Source organism: Ptychodera flava, chromosome 6 (genome assembly GCF_041260155.1).
Source record: "Ptychodera flava strain L36383 chromosome 6, AS_Pfla_20210202, whole genome shotgun sequence".
Classification (NCBI taxonomy): domain Eukaryota; kingdom Metazoa; phylum Hemichordata; class Enteropneusta; family Ptychoderidae; genus Ptychodera; species Ptychodera flava.
The window spans coordinates 40,428,548-40,446,531 of record NC_091933.1 but is presented as its reverse complement, the minus strand read 5'-3'; the positions used below and the strand labels follow the sequence as shown (position 1 = coordinate 40,446,531).

The window sequence follows — 17,984 nt, the reverse complement described above, 5'->3', positions numbered from 1 at the left end:
AAGTTTTTTAACCAGTATACCCTGCTGTTGACTACTGTAAACAAATCATCTGGGTTGATTGGCTATTTGAACTGAAACTTTTTTGTATGAAAAACTAAAACAACATGAATTTTTGAGTAAAACTAACATATTTGCACAATTTTGTAAAAATTTTAAAGCTCTTCAATGATAGAGCTAAACAAAAAGTAGCACATATTGGATATGCAACCTCATCTTTCATGTGAAAATGTGGGATTGAAAGTAAGTGACGATGAACACGAGCTGCTACCTTACAGGAACATGCCTCCTGATATGAAATACCAACCATTGAATCAGTGATATCAGTCATGGGGATGGCAAGAAACAGTTTACCAATCAATAGACAATGTGCAACAATTTTGTAAGCCTTTGTTTCTCATTGAATATGCTGGAACTTGCAAATTTATTGAAAAATTTGCTTACGTTGGCATACACTAAATTTCACTGCCACAGGATAGTCTGTTTATCACAATATACCATTTACAAACCAGCATTCCATCTTCAGCTCACATTTTGTGTATGTATATATACCAAAGAGAGCTTACCGGTATATGGTTGGTCGGTAGCGCCTTTATGTCTTAGTATGTGCAGATGTCCGTCCACATCAAAAACTCCAAACCCGCAGCACCTACCATCTTAGTATTTGATGTACAGGTGCACGCAGGGACGGAGATGTGAATTTGTTCAAATTAACATGTCAGTCTCAAAAATATGCAAATGACATTAAAAAGGGAAAATCCAGCAAATTGCTAAAACTCTGTAACCACAGGCCAGATTTGGTTGAAACTTGGTATGCTGGTTCCTTTACGGTGACTTTAGTTATATTTGTTCAAATCATGGTAAAATTTTTATAGTTGTACTTTTGGGGCAATTTTTCCAATTTTTGGTCAAAATATCATCTTCTCCAAAAGTTCTTGTTGGATTGCTTTGTAACTTGATACTCTTGATCCTAGAGTTGTCTACTGTTAGATTTGTTGAAATTGTGCTGAAATTTTCATATATTTGTATTTTTGGGGCAATTTTTTGCATTTTTGGTCAAAAAATCATTTTCTCTGAACTAACTATTCTAATTGCTTTGAAACTTGGTATTCATGTACCTAAAGGAAATATTAGTTGAGTGTCTTTAAATTGCGGTGAAATTTTCATATTTGTAATTTTTGGTGCAATTTTTCCCATTTTTGGTCAATAATTTCCTCTGAAATCACTCGTCCTCTCATTGGTCATTATGTGAGATTTGTATTTTTTTATGATGATCCAAATTTTGAACTCAAATTATTTCTGCAGAGATGGGGTGCGACTTATAATATGTACTTTTTATGTTTTTTAAAGTGGGCATGACACTGATAACATGGAAATTCTCATTTTATTTTTTTGGGGGTTTGGCTTTATTAAAATATTAACTTTAAAAAGATAATCAAAAGATGAGTTTGATTACAGTAGTTTTCTTCGGGAGGATGTGGTGGCCCTGAAAAGGGCCATTTAGTATGTGTACACTGGCAGTACAAGAGGGGGTGATTATAGTCTTACTCAAATTTTGATGAACAGAGCCAACCCTAATGGTGGTCGGTAGTGTGACAGATGTGCTGAAAAAGGGGTGCGACTTATAATGCACATGTTTTCCATTTTTTAACGATTTCATCCTACGCAACTCAATTAGACCAAATTTCAAATCTTGAAAGTGCTCTCTTAGTGCTATATTTCTGAATTAAGAATAACTCGTTGAATTGGGTAAAATGCTATCTGGTATCTCCATGATTTTACCCTATATTGGTGTTGGTTTTCCTGCGTACAAATAGCTGCTCTAGCTGTGCAAGGGAAATAGCAAATTGAAATAGAAATCAGAAATTGGCCACTTGTGATTTCAACTTGAGAAGCTTCCATTTTAATGGGGCAGAAATAAGGGGTATTATGGTGAGTGTCAAATTTTGAACAAGACAGTCTTAGGTGGGTCATATTTTTGGTAATATTTATATGGCAATAATTTTGAATGAAATGTGTATGACATCACAGAAATAGAACATGGTTTTATTTTGACAACACAAAAGTCTATGCTGGTTGATTGTTTCTAGACATGACAGTTGCCTAAAATTAATCACTTGATTCAAAGGGTCACTTTTAGTGTCAAGTTCACTACCCCCACAGAGGGAGTTGAAATTCATGAACTTGACATTCAAAATAATTTGTCAGAATCAAACAATTAATTGTAGGCATGTGTCATAACCAGAAGTGTACATACCATTTTATTCTTGTTTGTTTCAAAAACTGTAGTTCTGTTTATAGAAAATTTGTAAACTGCCACAGTAACTGTTGTATAAACAAGTGCTGCAGTTATATTCATACGGAAATCCATGACAGTTATACAAACATTGTCAACTGCTAATGTTGTACTTGTATTCTATCTATTGAAAGTACACTGATTCATTGTTGTGTATACATTTTGTTCAACTTTACTGTTATTGCCAGAATTCCACAAGCCTATGTAAAATACATCTCCCTAAATCCATCTTTAGTAATGTATGAAAAAGTTGGAATCATGTGGTACCAATTTCTAATTTCAATTTGCTGTTAACATAGCACAACTAGCGTTGACTTGTTCTCACTACAGTAGTTCTGCGTACTAAGGGAAACCAACACCTTATTTGTATGTAGTATTTTACATACTTCATAATTTCTACTTTTATTTATTGGTTGGGAATAAGGTTGGCCGATAAATATACCATGTTGAATGTATTATTCTTGATTCAGAAATGCAGCACCAAGAAAGCACAATCAAGTTTGATATTTAGTCTGATTTTAGAGTAAATGATCATTTCAACCTATAAAATAATGAAATTTGCCACATTTTGACTGTCAGTTTTTGATTTCAGTGTGAAAAAACGGTTGCCCGAATAATGCCATGGATTATCATATCACATACTGTCTCTTCTTAGAATCAAAAACACATTCAAGAAAGGGACTGATTTATCAATTGACAGTGAAGAAAAGGTGAACAAACTGAAGGTTAGACCACGGCAAGTACTTGTGAATAGGTGTGACAAATCAGAACATCATTAAATTTGTTTGAAAGGATTTATTTCTTGATGTATTCTTCTCTCTGCTCACAATAAGCCCTCCTCACTATGAAATTGGCCCTTCTCTCTATCACATTACATACCAAATTAAACATGCTCTTAAGAGTATTTACACTCACACTGATGTGTGACAACATTGACCTTTACCAGCATATAGATAATAGCTCCATAAGTTTACAAGATGAAAAAAACTCAAATTCAAGAGTGACAATTAACAATTAAAATGAAAAAAATATGCGGAAACTTACAAAATACATGGACTGAAAAGAAATGTACAAATGCTAAAGCTACAATATTTCCATGCAGTAAACCATATTCTTTTACAAAAAAAAAGCAAAATTAATATGTATTTTTGTAATATTACAAGCCCAAGAAAAGTTCATTCTTGAAGTTGTAACATGGGACATGAATGAAGAATTTCATCAAACCAGTTTTATTTCTTGTTAAGTATTGCCTTAAAATAACCTCTACAAAAATACCTGTTCTGTAACAAAATTTATGATGTCTCCCCAACCCTGCCCACTTTGGAAATGAATAAACTGACCACGGTAATAGCCCAAAACACTGGGGTCATTAGCGATGGCTTTAAAGACTCAGCAGTACTCATGAAATTTCATGTTTGCCAACATCAGTATGGGAATCAATGCCTATATTTCTGATGTTGGAAAGAGAAATTCACCAGTCTTAAGTGTCAAAAGACAAGATACCTTGTACTTCTTCTATGTGTAACAACTGGCATTGTCACATATTTATGATCAATGAATCTTTGGACAAGTCTCCCGGCTGATATCAAAATGCTTGAACCCTAAGGCAGTTTTCATTTTATACAAGAGACACTACTCTCGAAGCAGCCTTTTTTTGCATTGTGTTCATTCTCCCTGCAGTAACATCAAAATTCTTTCAATACAAGGTGACTTTGTCAGTCATGAGAGAAACAAAATCTTCACAAAAGTGTCTCAAAGGGTCAATACTTAAACAAAGACTTTACGATACATTTGAACAGCTACTAACATCATGCTCTAGTGGTAAAAATTGTGCTTGGCATGCAAACATGAGTACAGTTGAACTGAAAATTGACAGAAAGTTTAATGTGATACTGTTATTTATTTTGGAATTGTCTCACTATTACAAACTCTCATAATGTCCAGCAAAAGGGACATTGTTTTGTGAAATTTAGCAAAATGAGAAGGATTTGAAGGTTTGTGGGGTTGCAAATCTTGGTGTTTTTGAAAAGTTAATCATTAAAATTATGGTGACCAAGCATTTGTATATGATTGCCAATTCATTTGTCAGAAAAGCGTTTGAAGATGGAATTTTCCAGAGATACAGCATTCATACAATAGTTCAAGTTCTACTTTCAAAATGTCAAGGTTAAATTTCACTTGTGTGTCTGGAAGCTCAAAAAACTTTCATCTTTTCTTGAGCAAAAGTATCATTTGAAACAACAGAAAACTGTCTTGTACTGCTTTGCCACATGTTAATGATTACACATGCAGTGGGCATTTTGTGCACACTGTACAATTTTCCAAGGACATATACCATTGCTCATTTGGAAAATCACACTGCCATAAGAAAACACTGGTATCCTGATTTCATTTAACCACAAACACTATCTTGAAAATCCTTCTAGATTATCAAGCACATTTGGCATGGGTATCTATTTACAATGGCTTACCTTGTATCCTTGCATTAATTACAATAGCATAAATTAAAATGTTTAAATTGTGTTGTTTTGCACAAATGCCTCCAAACGACTGACAAATAAATAGAAAATATGGAAAAGGTAGCAGAGAATGGAACTGTTCCCGACACAAGCCTTGGTACCTTTGACAATAGTTGTCTATTTCATATCTAGTCTTTGCTAGATTAAAGTATCAGTAACCAAAAAGGTTCTCAGGCTTTTCTCACCCAGACCTGATCGCTAAACTGTAAATCCATTTCCATTCCTGAAACGCCCATTAAACTTCACTTGCACAAGTGACACCAAAAAGGTTGTCTCTTTTACCATATATTAAATTTCTTTTTTTATCTGAGGTGCTAGGCTTAGTGATGGTGCCTGAACAGATTGTAGAAAGCATAGTAGCACTGTATGTATTTGATGTGAAAAAGTCTACTGTTTATGATCCCAACTTTCTTTGCACAAAGCACCTTGACTATCCCAGTGGTCCTATTCACTGCAACCTAGGATTTCAGTCACTATCACCAGTTTCTTCAGCTGTTTCATCCTCCACCGTGATCTGGCTTTCATCTCCATTTTGTCTTCCATTGTCTGCTGTAAGTTTACCATTATTTTTAGCTGGTTGGCTCTCTGTCATGGTAGGTGTAGTTGAAGGTGATCCAGGGGTTGGTGGTTGGTCTTCCATACTTGGCCATGAAGTCTGCTCTTCAACACGACTCAGACGTTCATTCAGGGCCCTAAGGGCTAGTTGCCTGAAATTGGTGAACATTGAAATGCTTTATTTTTATAATTTCTGATGTATATTGTGGAACTAAAATATTCAAGGGCACTAAGAAGAGGATATTATAGAAATACAATGTTGCTCATTTACATAGTACTCTGTTTTCGATATATGACCATAGATAACACATACTAGAGTTGGGAGATTTAGGGGTTATGTGACTTGTGGCTGTGTGTCAATTACTAAAAGGACCTACTTTTACCCCCAGGGTGTGAGTGTGCCCTGGTATTTATCATCCTCATGTACATATTCATAACACTCTGCCCCTGGGAACGTGAGTCCTTGTTTTCAGGTGGAAGGGGATATTTTCAAAAGTGTAAAATGCAGATTTTAAAGACAATTTCTTCAGTTCTTTAAAAACTTTGGGTGCAATACATCATAATTGTTTTAACTTATCTCCTTGGTTGGATTTCAGTGGACTGGACTACCACAGTCATCAACCATGTTGCATCATGAAATTACGAAACTTGACTGCAGAGGGCAGTATGTATCTTCATACCTTCAGATCTACCGGTATTACCTACCAATTCAAAATTACATAGACCAAACACTTAACTACCCACTCAATCCCCTTTACAGCAATGAAAATGTAAGCAACTGTCTCCACTTTGGCCAACTTCAGCAAACAAAATTCTCAATAATTGGGGGAAAGATTATTGGTTCCTACTGGTCATGGATGGGCAGGATATAACATAATTCTTACCTTCGCCTTTCTGCATCATTTGGATCACTTCCAGGCAAGCTTATCGTTATGGATGATGGTGCTCCAACATCATACTTTCGAACTTGCTTCTTACAAATCTTTGCTTTTACAAGACCACTGTGAACTGAGAAAGACAACAAGAAAGCAAATATATGTCAATACATACCTTTTAAATCGTTCAAGCATTTCTTTCACTTGCACACTTTTCATGGAATTTTTACCAAATTTATCAAATCTTACTCTGTGGTAATGGTCAATGAACACAAGCCTTGCGTTTTCATATTTTGCAGAGTCCAATTGAAATACCGGTAGTTGTATGATTTACGATTTCTGATAGGACACTTGTGTAAGGAAGTATTGTCCAGTCAAAAGGAATCGTTAACTAAATTTTGTTTTGTTCAGAGTGGGCATACTTACCTGTATTAGCAAGAATAGCAATTGGTGGTTGTATTTTTTCAGGAAAGAAACTAGCAAAGGTGAAGGTATCAGACATGTCTCCCCTGGAGTTGTCGCTTTGTTTTTGATAAAATCGAAGATACGTCCAACTGACGAATATTCCTGTGAAGGAAAAATAACACCTGATTAGGGAAGATTGCAACTTAAACTGCTAATTTTGTTTTCACATGGATAATTCAATATGGTACTTCAGATACTTTTCCTGGAGTGAATATTGGTATACCATTTGTCATATTTTGCATCAAACCCAGTAGTTTACCTGCCAGACAGTACCAATTGCCCATCTGCCAAGTCAGTAAAAAGTGGTATTCAGCCAAAACCATATGTATTTTTCATCCACTTGGCTTGGTATGTTGTAGTAGCTTTAGTCTATAAAAATTATGTTTACAGTATCTCTATCATCAGGGACCTTAAAATCTTCAAGTCTTTGTTAAAATGCACCATATGGGGCATGTTTTGCTTCACTAGTTTTAACCTACTTGACCTAATGGTGAAATATGAACTTGACAGGTAAAGGACTAAATGTGATGTTTCATAACACTAAACTTTTTTAGCCTAAAATAAATGCAGCATCACAAACTATACGTTTGAACTCAATTTTTCAATCTATCTTAACATGGCAATTTTTCAGTGTCTGGGTAAGTATCAATGTTTTTGCTTGGTGCGGTAAGCAGGTACATGTTACCAGGGTCGTCCAGTCATTTTACTGGGGTTCCCCTTGATATACCAGTGCAGTCATATAGAAGACAGCAGAAATGTTACCAGGGTTCCCCAATCATTTACCAGTGTTCCCCAACCTTAGCAAAAACACTGAGTATGCCTTCAAATGCACAAAACACTTTGCAAGTTCACTGTGTAAATGCTGCATAAACAGATCATACATCACGCAAATATACATAATAAAACATATTGAACTGAACTGAATACTATGAAGCTTGGAAATCCATATACAGCAAAAACAATTTTTCTTATGAAGATCACTGGTTTACTATCTAGCGTAAAACACTTTCCGTTTCTACAACATGACAAGTATTAATCATGCAAAAGGAAGTGTAACTTGTCATCATGTTATTAACAGTTAAGCATCCTGCTTATACAAAGTAAACTGCTTCACTAATTTGAAAGTTGTGGACATTGTTAGTTTGTGGTAACATCAGTCTTACGTGATTTTTTTGGAGGTTTCTAACAATATTAAATTTATTCCAGGGCATTACTGGGCAAATATAAGTATACTACTATTTGAATCTTTTTGTAACAAAGTTTTTGAAAGTATGAACAAGCAAATATCTATAGGACATACATTTGCATTTGATCCTTAAGGCAAACTAATTGAAGAGGCCATATATATAACTTTTTATTATTTTGCTTATTAGGTTATTTGTGAAAGTCTTTTATGGCAAAAAAATAAAATTTGGTACTCAGACAATGAAGACAAATATTTGAAAAGGGAAAGTACTCAAGAGAGGTGCATGCACAAATTGTGTCAAGTGTGTCCAAATCTGTGACAGAGTCCTTGGAGAGGAAATCTGGCATCCAAAATATAGTCATTGATATATTATGTATTAGAGTCAGCTGCAGGGATTGAATTGATTAATGGTATAAAACTTAGCTTTTAACATGCTAGATGGTACCACATATCATCATTGTCTCTCTTAGACAAACTATGTATACGGTATATTAAAAGGCAGTAGACATTTTTGAAACTTATGACTTAAACTTTTGCCCTAACTTTACAAAATGCAACTACAAATCATTCCTTTTATTAGGGGTCACTATGCAAAATGTAGTATTACAGAAAAAAAAACCCCGATATTTCCCGACAATTGCAATTAAAAATGGCTGCCATCCATTTCTTAAGTCATGAAGAAAAATCACATTTGCAATTTCCTCAAAAACAAACCAGTAAAAACTATATTTACTCCAAAAGCTTGAAACTGAACCCTCATAAGTGGTAAACAAAACTAGTATCACAAAAGTTTCAGTATTCTAATATCTGTCACTAAGGTATATTCTATCTTAACCCTTTCACCCCCAGTTCCCTGTATACAGGTCCAACTCTACCATAGAAAACAATGGATTTGGGACAAACCATGGTGGTGAAAGGGTTAAAGGGATATAGTCGTCGGAACTGCGCTCAAAGGTCGTATGGGACCCATACGACCCATGGCAACAATGTATCCAAGGCACAATGGTGATTGATGACAGTTAAAACATGTCTGTCATAATCTATCATCGTATAATTTAAATGTTGCAGCTATGATGATGAGGTGCATCTTGATATCGTGCACGAAATACATTGTTTGTAAACAAGAAACTCGCACAGGCGCAGTTCCGACGACTATATCCATTTAAATTGGAAACTAAGAATGACGTTTGCATGCACTTCAATGGAAAAAAGGTTAGCAAGAATTTCATCTTGCTTCACCCTTGGGGCTTCAGAATTACTAGACCAAATTTGGTTGAAAATGCGCTCATATTTTTGATCAACTTGCAGATCAAACTATCTTAAATAATTTCCATTTTGTTTGATATGTTCAAGTCATGCTCCATTCATTGTCAATCAAAAGTCTGAACATGAAAGTTTAATTTTGAAATATCATGAACACATTTACAATCAGCAGGTGGACTCAATTTGAACATCTCATATTCTTGGAAAAGTTGATAGTCGAAAAGACAAGCTGGACAACCTCAACAAAATTCAACTTAGTAGGATAAGGATTGTTAAAATGTTGTAAGATTCAATTCCAAAATGGATGTTGTTGATCGCAGCAACAAAATTTATTCTGGAGTAAATACTATGAGAAAAGTGAGACAGCTTTTTCCTAGGATTGAATTGCAAATGGCTTGTCCCATCAAACTGTGATCCATGTTGATAATGAGATAGATGGAAATAGAAATGTTTTATTTTCATCATGCAGTGTGCTGCCATACACACATTGAAAGCATTGTTATGATAGCAGTAAGACTATAAGCCTATATGCAAATCCCTTGCACAGCTTGCAATTGATAGGAAAATACCAGCTTTACGATTTGTAGTATGTTTTAAATTTGTAAAGTCTACAGTCGTAGACAGATAGGTGTGGCTGTTGGTGTGTACATCCATATTAATATTCCTAAACAATGATAATAGTCTTTTAAAAACAATGATTCTACTTATACTTACTGCAAGCTTGATAGATTTTTACTGCATGACCTGGATAAAAAGACATTGTCATGCAAACAAAGCAGAAAGCTGCAACCCTTGCTTTGAATTCTCTACTGGCCCATGCCTTACAAATGACATTTTCATGTTTACAGGGGTACACCTTAGGAGTCGAGTGGTAAAGGAACTGCTTTCTACGTCTATGCTAATTAAATAAACACTTTGCAAGTTTTGTGTTTTACTAAATCTAAGTTTCACTTTAGATTTAGTTATTTAGAATGAAAGCAGTACCAGCAGACAAAGTGACAGGATCCCTAGATCTATATTTTGATATTGTCCTTGGACAATCAGTTTCAAAATGGATTTGCTTACCCATGATATTTCTATAATCTTCATACCTAGATTATTGAATTGCCTTCTCACTGACTGTATCATGATGCTGTCATTGTTTGCAATGTGCAGTTGCACCACACTGACATTTATTATGAGGCACATAACTGGCTATGTTTTATGAACACTGTCAGACACTGACATCTGCACATTGACTGATACACTTCAACAATATCATTACTGTGATTGAATTGCCCAACAGTCAGTCATCCATCAATATGAATAGCATATTCATATGATATTAATATTGAAGCATATGAACAGCAGCTTGACCACACGTATGATTATACCTACTAAATCATTACAGTGAATCAAGCGGATAAAGCATGAAAAGGACTTAACAGCATCATAACTGTTGTGAGTTACCAGTAAGTACCAAGCTACTTTGGTTGGAATGAGTATTGCATGAATATAGTAACAGAAGTGTCCAGTCCACTATGAAAAGCATATTCTGTATGCACAGACTGTTTCAACAGCCCAGAATAATTAAGTGGCACTTTTAAAATTTATATTAAAGAAAGATATTTTTCAAGAGGAATGTCCATTGCCCCCTCCCTCTTGTATAGACAATTAATGTCACTCACAGAATTTTATATCAGATGGCATTTTACCACCAGCTCAAATTGCAACATACATTTACATAGCAACTGAAAGTAGAAAAAGACACGTAGAATATGCAATACAGAATAGCAAAAAGTGGACAATCACAGAAAAAAGTGTTTAAAAGGGGAAAAAAGGACAATTCAGTACCAGTATACATTTCACAGATATCATGAAAGATGTTCCCTGGCTTTTTGAGGTGGACAATAAAGACAGTAAATGGATCTTTTTAAGGTACAATAAATAAATCTGATCAGATTCAATGTCAAATCACTTGGATTAGTTTTAAGTATGTATCATGAGCTAGACCACTAATTATTTTGTCGACAAGTCTTTTCATTTTGCCTGGTCAACGTTATTTTGACACTAGGGCATCTTTATGGATGTATGTTTTTTTCTTAAGCACTGATTCCGTGGCTTAAATATTTGCGGACATGATAGTATCATTGATACACATACTATTACTACAAAACATAAATAATGTCTGTACCTGTACACGTCATAAGTGGGTATACAGCGCACGCGAAGCCCAAAAGTGCAACCACTACGGACCATATCATCAAGACCAGCGGTAACTGTTTTACACGCATCCCGATAAAAGACACATTCACAATGTCGTAGTCTCCCATCGTTTGTTTCAATGCAACAGCAATGCCTGCAATGTAACCTGCGAGTCCGTAGATATGAACTTCAAACAAGTAGTCAACGTTGGAGGTCGCCACGTATATAATAAGGTAGCACACCGCGGAGACCAGGCCAACTCCAATATTTACGATGAAGAAAAACAAAAGCATCTCTAGTGCGCCCCATAACGGTTCAATTAACTTGCCACCGACAGCGAGTATTAAAATATCAGCTACAACGTTCCAAAGATGAGTTTCCAGAAAACCGTGGGTTATGTAGGTCCATATTCTGAAGTTGGGAGGAACGACATATCCTGGAGTTATAGACAAAGTATTCAATATTGGTTCGCCTAGGAACGACAATAAATACATAAGACATACTGAAATCAAAATGGCTTTCACGACAACGCTGGAATTTCTTAAAACAACGGTGATCTGCTTCTGAACCTGGGAGATGTTGATGGTGTTCGCCATTTTGATCGTCGTGGCTGAGGATGACGTCGACGGTGCTACAGCGCCCCCACAAATCGGGTTGCAAAAATTCTGAAATATGCTTTGAATTTCATCAGAATGAACCCCATTTATAAGTCATTCACCTAAGAATAAGTCCTGAAATTAATCCATGTTAATTCATCTGTAAGCACAGCAATTATTGTAACATATTGTCATTATTTTGGTAATTTGACAAAAGGCAAAAGGTCAGGGGTTAGGTCAAAGATGGCGAAGTGTTCATAAACATGCTGCCAGCTAAAGCTACTGAGAGGTAGTACGCGACATCGAAGTTAAATATGGAAATTGGTGAAATTTTGGAATGTTCCCTGGATGAAATTGCTCTTGAGGGATTAGAAGGCATGTCAATCGTGTATTGCTTTGCTTGTGCACTGTTTCCTTCCTGTTTTCAACAACTCTACTCACAACTGCGGAGCGAACTGTATCAACTATCATTATAACTTAGGGGCGGACCATTTGATATTCGGAGGGAGGGGGTTGTAAAATTTACTGGAGCATTATTATTTTTTCTCCTTACTTCACCTGGAGTTTTTTTTTCAACTGTATGAATTCTAACATCTTATTTTTTCACTTCTCCTCTCAGAGGATTTTTTTTACACGTACACGTAAAATGCCAATATTTGCTGTACATTCTTTTTCCATATGACATGACAACACTGAATAAGGAAAGAAATGTAAAGCAGCACAGAGTTTACATTGAGCTATAGGAAAACAGCATCTACTTCAGATAGCTGTATAGTGAGAAAGAAAAGAGAAGCATCCTTTACTGCAGCAAAATTACTGATGGAGACAAGAAGTATTCTTTGGGATTGGAAGTGATTATATTTGCACTTTTCAAACTCATGTGCATTGTTACTTTTGCATCAAGCATTTTACCCAACTGAGAGGGTGCCTACAGGTGCATATGTGTATGTGCGTGTGTGTGTCTGTGGACAGGTAATGTAGATTTCCCATTTTAGCTTGATCTGCGTAATGGCAAATAGGCCATTTTTTTCAACCTCTACATGATCTTAAAACCTGTAATTTTTAGCTATATGCAATATTGTGCGATGTTCTGTTCGAAAAAAGTTACAGTGGCAATTCGGTACTTAATTCTATGAACATGATCTACTGTTACAGAATATTCAATTGTGAAAATGGCCGTATGCTTATTTTCTGTACCTCATGTCTTTCAGGTATCAACATACCTGGGCTGTGGATCAGAGTGGAACAGAGAATTTCTGAATCATCTGGCAAACTTGATGACTCCTCAAAAGAATTTCTGTGGAAGTGTGTTGTTGCTCATGATCAGATAGAATGTTTTGAAGTCTCCACATCCCCAGATCCAATTGACACATTGCCAAGATACAGACTTAGAGACCCTGAGCTTGGTTTGGAGATTGGCCTACCTAAGGTAAAAAAAAAAGATCATAGTGATGTCCAATCACAATACCTATGCTTTGAATTGAATTTTAATTGTGTACTCAACTGCAGTATTTGCTCCTCAGAAAATCTTTAATCTTTGAAGTGCAACTACAGAGTTAAGGATGAACCATAATTTGATTTCTGGGGGTAGGGGACTGGAGGATTTATGAGAAAAAAGATTGTTGCTGGCCATTTACAAGCAAAACAATTGTCTGTAGGTGGGGGAAAATTGCTTCAAAGAAGGTTGCAAAAAAATTGTAGGCATGTACCCTTTGATGGTTGAATCACTGCCTTCAGTGGTCTTTTGAGCTGCTCCCTACTGAGGCATTTACAAAGTGCCACCCACGGCAGCATTTGTGGAAAGTATCTTCCATCCCGTATCATAGGCCCAGCTTTCACGGATTCGTTATTATTATTCAACGGCTCTGAAAAGGCCTGAATGAATTACACCCGAATATGAATAGATACCTAAATATGCATGTATTTGTACTTGTATTCTGTGCGTTTGCAAGTTGTTTTACAAATGTAATACTATTTTTTGTTAGACCTAACTGTTGTAAATGTTCATCAAATTTACAAAAATTTATAAAATAAGAATTTAAAACCATAAAGCAATACATACAAAATACATTTATTTGTTTTATAATTTTCATTGCATGTGTGATTGCAATAACACCAACCAGTCTTCTGTCACAGTAGTTGACATTTGGTTGGTGTTGTACTTTCAACATTTGCTGGAATTGTAAGGGATATGACCTGTAAACACTTTTAACATCCTGACAGCTTAAAATTAAACAAAGTATATTACTCTGTATCATAGAAACTGTTCCTAAACAAAGCTAACTTTGTGGATTCTTAAAAACTTGTCAACACTTTTACGGCAATTAAAGAACAGAGATGTGATGTATCTGTTGCTTTTTTGCTATGTAGATACATTTTGTAAACTAAGAGAAACGTTATCCACATCTTTGTAGTCATGCATTTTATCTACTGTTTCACCACTATACTTAAGCTAAAACATTTTTAATCCCCCAAACCCCCAAAACATTTTAACTTTATGTGGGAGAATAGGCAAAACATAAATTATTATCTGTCTGTACTTACAAGTTACAAATAGATTATGACATTCTAGGTCAATTTTTAGACACAAGTATCTGAATTTTCAAGAGCCTGATGGAGAAAATAGGAAGTCCATCAAGAGATATTTGAGTCATGACATAGCTCTTTGTGTCAAAGATTTTGTGCAGTGTGAATGTTTATTACTTTGGTAATGTTAAAATTGTATAAATTCTTATTTTACAGCAAACAAAAACAAATGAGTTGACGGCAGTTGTTAATGACAAAGACAATAACATCAGAGGACTCTGTGCAAATTATGAACACAGGAAGAATTTAACCTCTGAACTAAGATCTGAAGACTACACATTGTCAAAAGCATTGGAAAAGTAAGTCAGCAGCATTTATATTTGAAATAGTTGAACTATATATGCACTGGACGGCAAGATGCATCACACGAGGGCGCTTCCATCACAGACATAGTATGGATGCAAGGGGAAGACATCTTATCTGAATGTAAACATGTGAAAGAAATATTGGCAGTGATGTATTTCTTATTATGTCAGAAAACATAATATATATCATAATCAACAGTAATTATAAAAGATTAGCAATATCAGGAATTTAAACTGACATCAATGCAACATCAGATATTCCCAACTGTAATATGAATATAGTAAATTAAGTTACTTGTGATGAGATCAAATTTACCCTTCAATCCTATGTTATGGAACTCAGCATAACTGTCTTTATGGATAAATATGTTGTACTTTACTTACAAGATGATCAACAAAGTTGATAACTTTATGATTAAAATTTTTAGCGGTATTCGAATTGAAAGTAAAGGGTGCTTCTTGAATGTTTTCATATATTTCTATTATTTTTAATAGATATTTTTTCCCTTATCTTTCAAGCAAACGGCTACTTTTTCATACCAATACTTTGTACTTTTGTTTGTTTACCTAACAATTCATTTTCATCGTTGTATAGATTTGACTTTGTAAATCATATTGGAATAAATTTTCCTTTCAAAAGAAAAATAAAAGAAATGCAATAGCTCCCTAATGCAACATATTTGTTCCACTCTATGTACTCAAGATTTGTAGTAAAACTTTGTGAATTAAGTCATAACTTTAAGATGCTCTTTGTTATAATTTATTTGTTGATTCATTCAGGAACAAAAGGCTTCAACTGATCGTTGACAGGAGAAACTCAATTATCAATACTATTCCTCATCATTGTCAGTACCATATTTGTCCTATTACAACCATTTTCAGTAATAGAACGCGAAGCCACTGCAGTGAACTGCAATAAAACTGCTTACACTAATTAGTTTCAGCTGTAGCCGTGGCCACTTTGGTGTTGAACAAGGCTACTTGATACCTATTAGACAAAAAGTCTGCTTGTACAAAGGCAAAACTAGCTCTGTCTGAGGCTCGGGCTGTAAATGAGATTTACTATTGGTACCCTGTGTTCAAGATTAAGATACAATGTAACATTACCATGTGTTAACTATGGAAATCCGGTCACGACATGCGACATGCGACCTGCGACTTCAAAACTGCGACCTGCGTCCTGCGTGTTTGTCAAACTGCGACCTGCTTCCTGCGTGTTTGTCAAACTGCAACCTGCGACTTCCGGGTGCTCTGGCATAGCTGCCACCTGCGAGTTTGAAACTGCGACCTGCGAGATCACGACCTGATCCATGATTTTAGGTATTTGGTGTTTATTGAGAGTATGAAAAGCAGTCACAAGTAATATCAGTGATAGGTGGTGTCATTTAGGAAAGAGATGAGCTTCGATGACACAGCTGAGTTGGCCTACGTGTTGTTCACTTGCTTTCAAAGTCCGGTTTCAAAGGGACAATGCTCAACTGATCACCGATTTTCATAAATAAAATTTGTTTCGATAGGCCTACTTCAACAAGCATGTTGTTATATATGTTTTTTCCTAAAGTGGTGGCTATTTCACAGATCGAAATGACCTAGTTTAGGCCTAAAGAAGTATTCTGTGGTTGTTGTACTTCGATTCGGTGACCATGCACCCCACCCAGCCCTAGACATTATAAATATAAAGGAAAATGAGGGCAACTCCACACATCGGCTCTACCAATTTAATTTGTTTAATATTACGAAATGGTGAATAAAAGGATCATTGCATTTATTTTGTGTGGAATACATGGCGAGACACCGGTGAATCGATAGTGCTTTGACCCTAGTCATGTGATCTGGATCCCCGGTAAACCGGTTTGTTAATTGAGTGATTCGTCTTAATTATAACGGTGTTTCGGAACCAAAAATTGGGTCCCTTCATCAGTCGCTCTCTTGTTTTGTATCCCCTGCGCTTGGTTGTGTGATGAAGTCATCTTCGTCCTCGAAGAGGAGAAGCCAGATTCGTTATTGAGAGAGTTAGCCACTATTGACTGACTCTGTAGTGAGCGATCCGGTGTGTGGTGTCATATTATGATTAACATGACCCAGCATCGACCGGAGTTTCTAGACGCTTATAAGGATTTTTATTTTAGGGCATATTTTGAGCGTTGCTAGTGCTCGTTATGTTAACTGTAAATGTTGTACTAATCTGACAATGATAAGTTTGTTTTGGGCATTGAAATCAATTATCCGAACTTTTTGTGTCAATTTTTCATGGACTTTGTAATAGATTTCGGGTCGATATTGGTGCCTGCTTTCCGGTGTTTGAAAAGCATGTTGTGAAAGGCTGTTTCAAGAAATAAATCTTATTTCTCTGTGTTAAACCATTCCCAGGTTTCATGGTTTCGTTAACAATATTTGCTGTAAATGGCATTTGAAATTGGTTTGGTCTGAGGAGAGTATTTGTTTATTTAATTCATGCCGCCAACTTTGATTACTTATATGACAGCTCTTTCAGTTTTTGATTTTCTTTGCCAAATGATGTTTTCTGTATTGCTCATCTTTTCAGTTTGGTTGATTGTAGTACCAATTCGATGACCGATTGCATCTCGGTTTTATACGTAAGTTGTGGCATAATAAAATGGAGACAAATTTAAAAAAATTCAGATTCCCCGTTGTTAAACCCGCAGTTATGAAGTCGCAGGTCGCAGTTTGACAAACACGCAGGACGCAGGTCGCTGTTGTGAAGTCGCAGGTTACACCTAGGTCTAAATGCCGAAGTCGCAGGTCGCATGTTTCAAACTCGCAGGACGCAGGTCGCAGTTTTGAAGTCGCAGGTCGCATGTCGCATGTCGTGACCGGATTTCCATACCATGCACTGGTCCATGTACAAATCTTTTTTATTTCAACTTCCCCAGACAAACTGTCTGCATGGGAGATACAATGTTGTCATCTTTGCCAGCTGGCTACAGCTGAAACTAATTAGTGTGAGCAGTTTTATTGCAGTTCACTGCATTGGCTTCGCGCTCTATTACTGAAAATGGTTGTATAATACCTGGGTCTGCAAGATGAAATGGATGTCATTACAAGAGGGATCTTAAAATTTAACTACCCCATGTTTTCCACCGACAGTTCTAATTTATGCTAATTTATTCATGTTTATTGAGCATAACTTTAGACT

General features: G+C 35.8%; 2 protein-coding genes across 3 annotated transcripts in view; one reads left to right on the top strand and one right to left on the bottom strand.

Annotated features, from left to right (window-relative positions):
* Positions 1–3,073: 3,073 nt before the first annotated feature.
* LOC139135789 (transmembrane protein 115-like) lies at positions 3,074–11,972 on the bottom strand. The gene is made up of 4 exons (XM_070703490.1): positions 11,330–11,972; positions 6,669–6,809; positions 6,252–6,375; positions 3,074–5,519 (listed from the first exon to the last, which is right to left on the bottom strand). Exons 1-4 carry the CDS (start codon positions 11,934–11,936, stop codon positions 5,279–5,281), a joined length of 1,113 nt encoding a protein of 370 aa, XP_070559591.1. The 5' UTR covers positions 11,937–11,972; the 3' UTR covers positions 3,074–5,278.
* A 198-nt stretch (positions 11,973–12,170) lies between these two features.
* The window catches only part of LOC139135788 (general transcription factor 3C polypeptide 1-like), a 47,507-nt gene continuing 41,693 nt past the window's right edge, over positions 12,171–17,984 (top strand). For both annotated transcript variants that reach the window (XM_070703489.1, XM_070703488.1), the window contains exons 1-3: positions 12,171–12,311; positions 13,148–13,365; positions 14,679–14,821. In XM_070703489.1, coding sequence (XP_070559590.1) covers positions 12,251–12,311; positions 13,148–13,365; positions 14,679–14,821 — 422 coding nt within the window. In that variant the 5' untranslated portion in view covers positions 12,171–12,250. The remainder of the gene's footprint in view (positions 12,312–13,147; positions 13,366–14,678; positions 14,822–17,984) is intronic.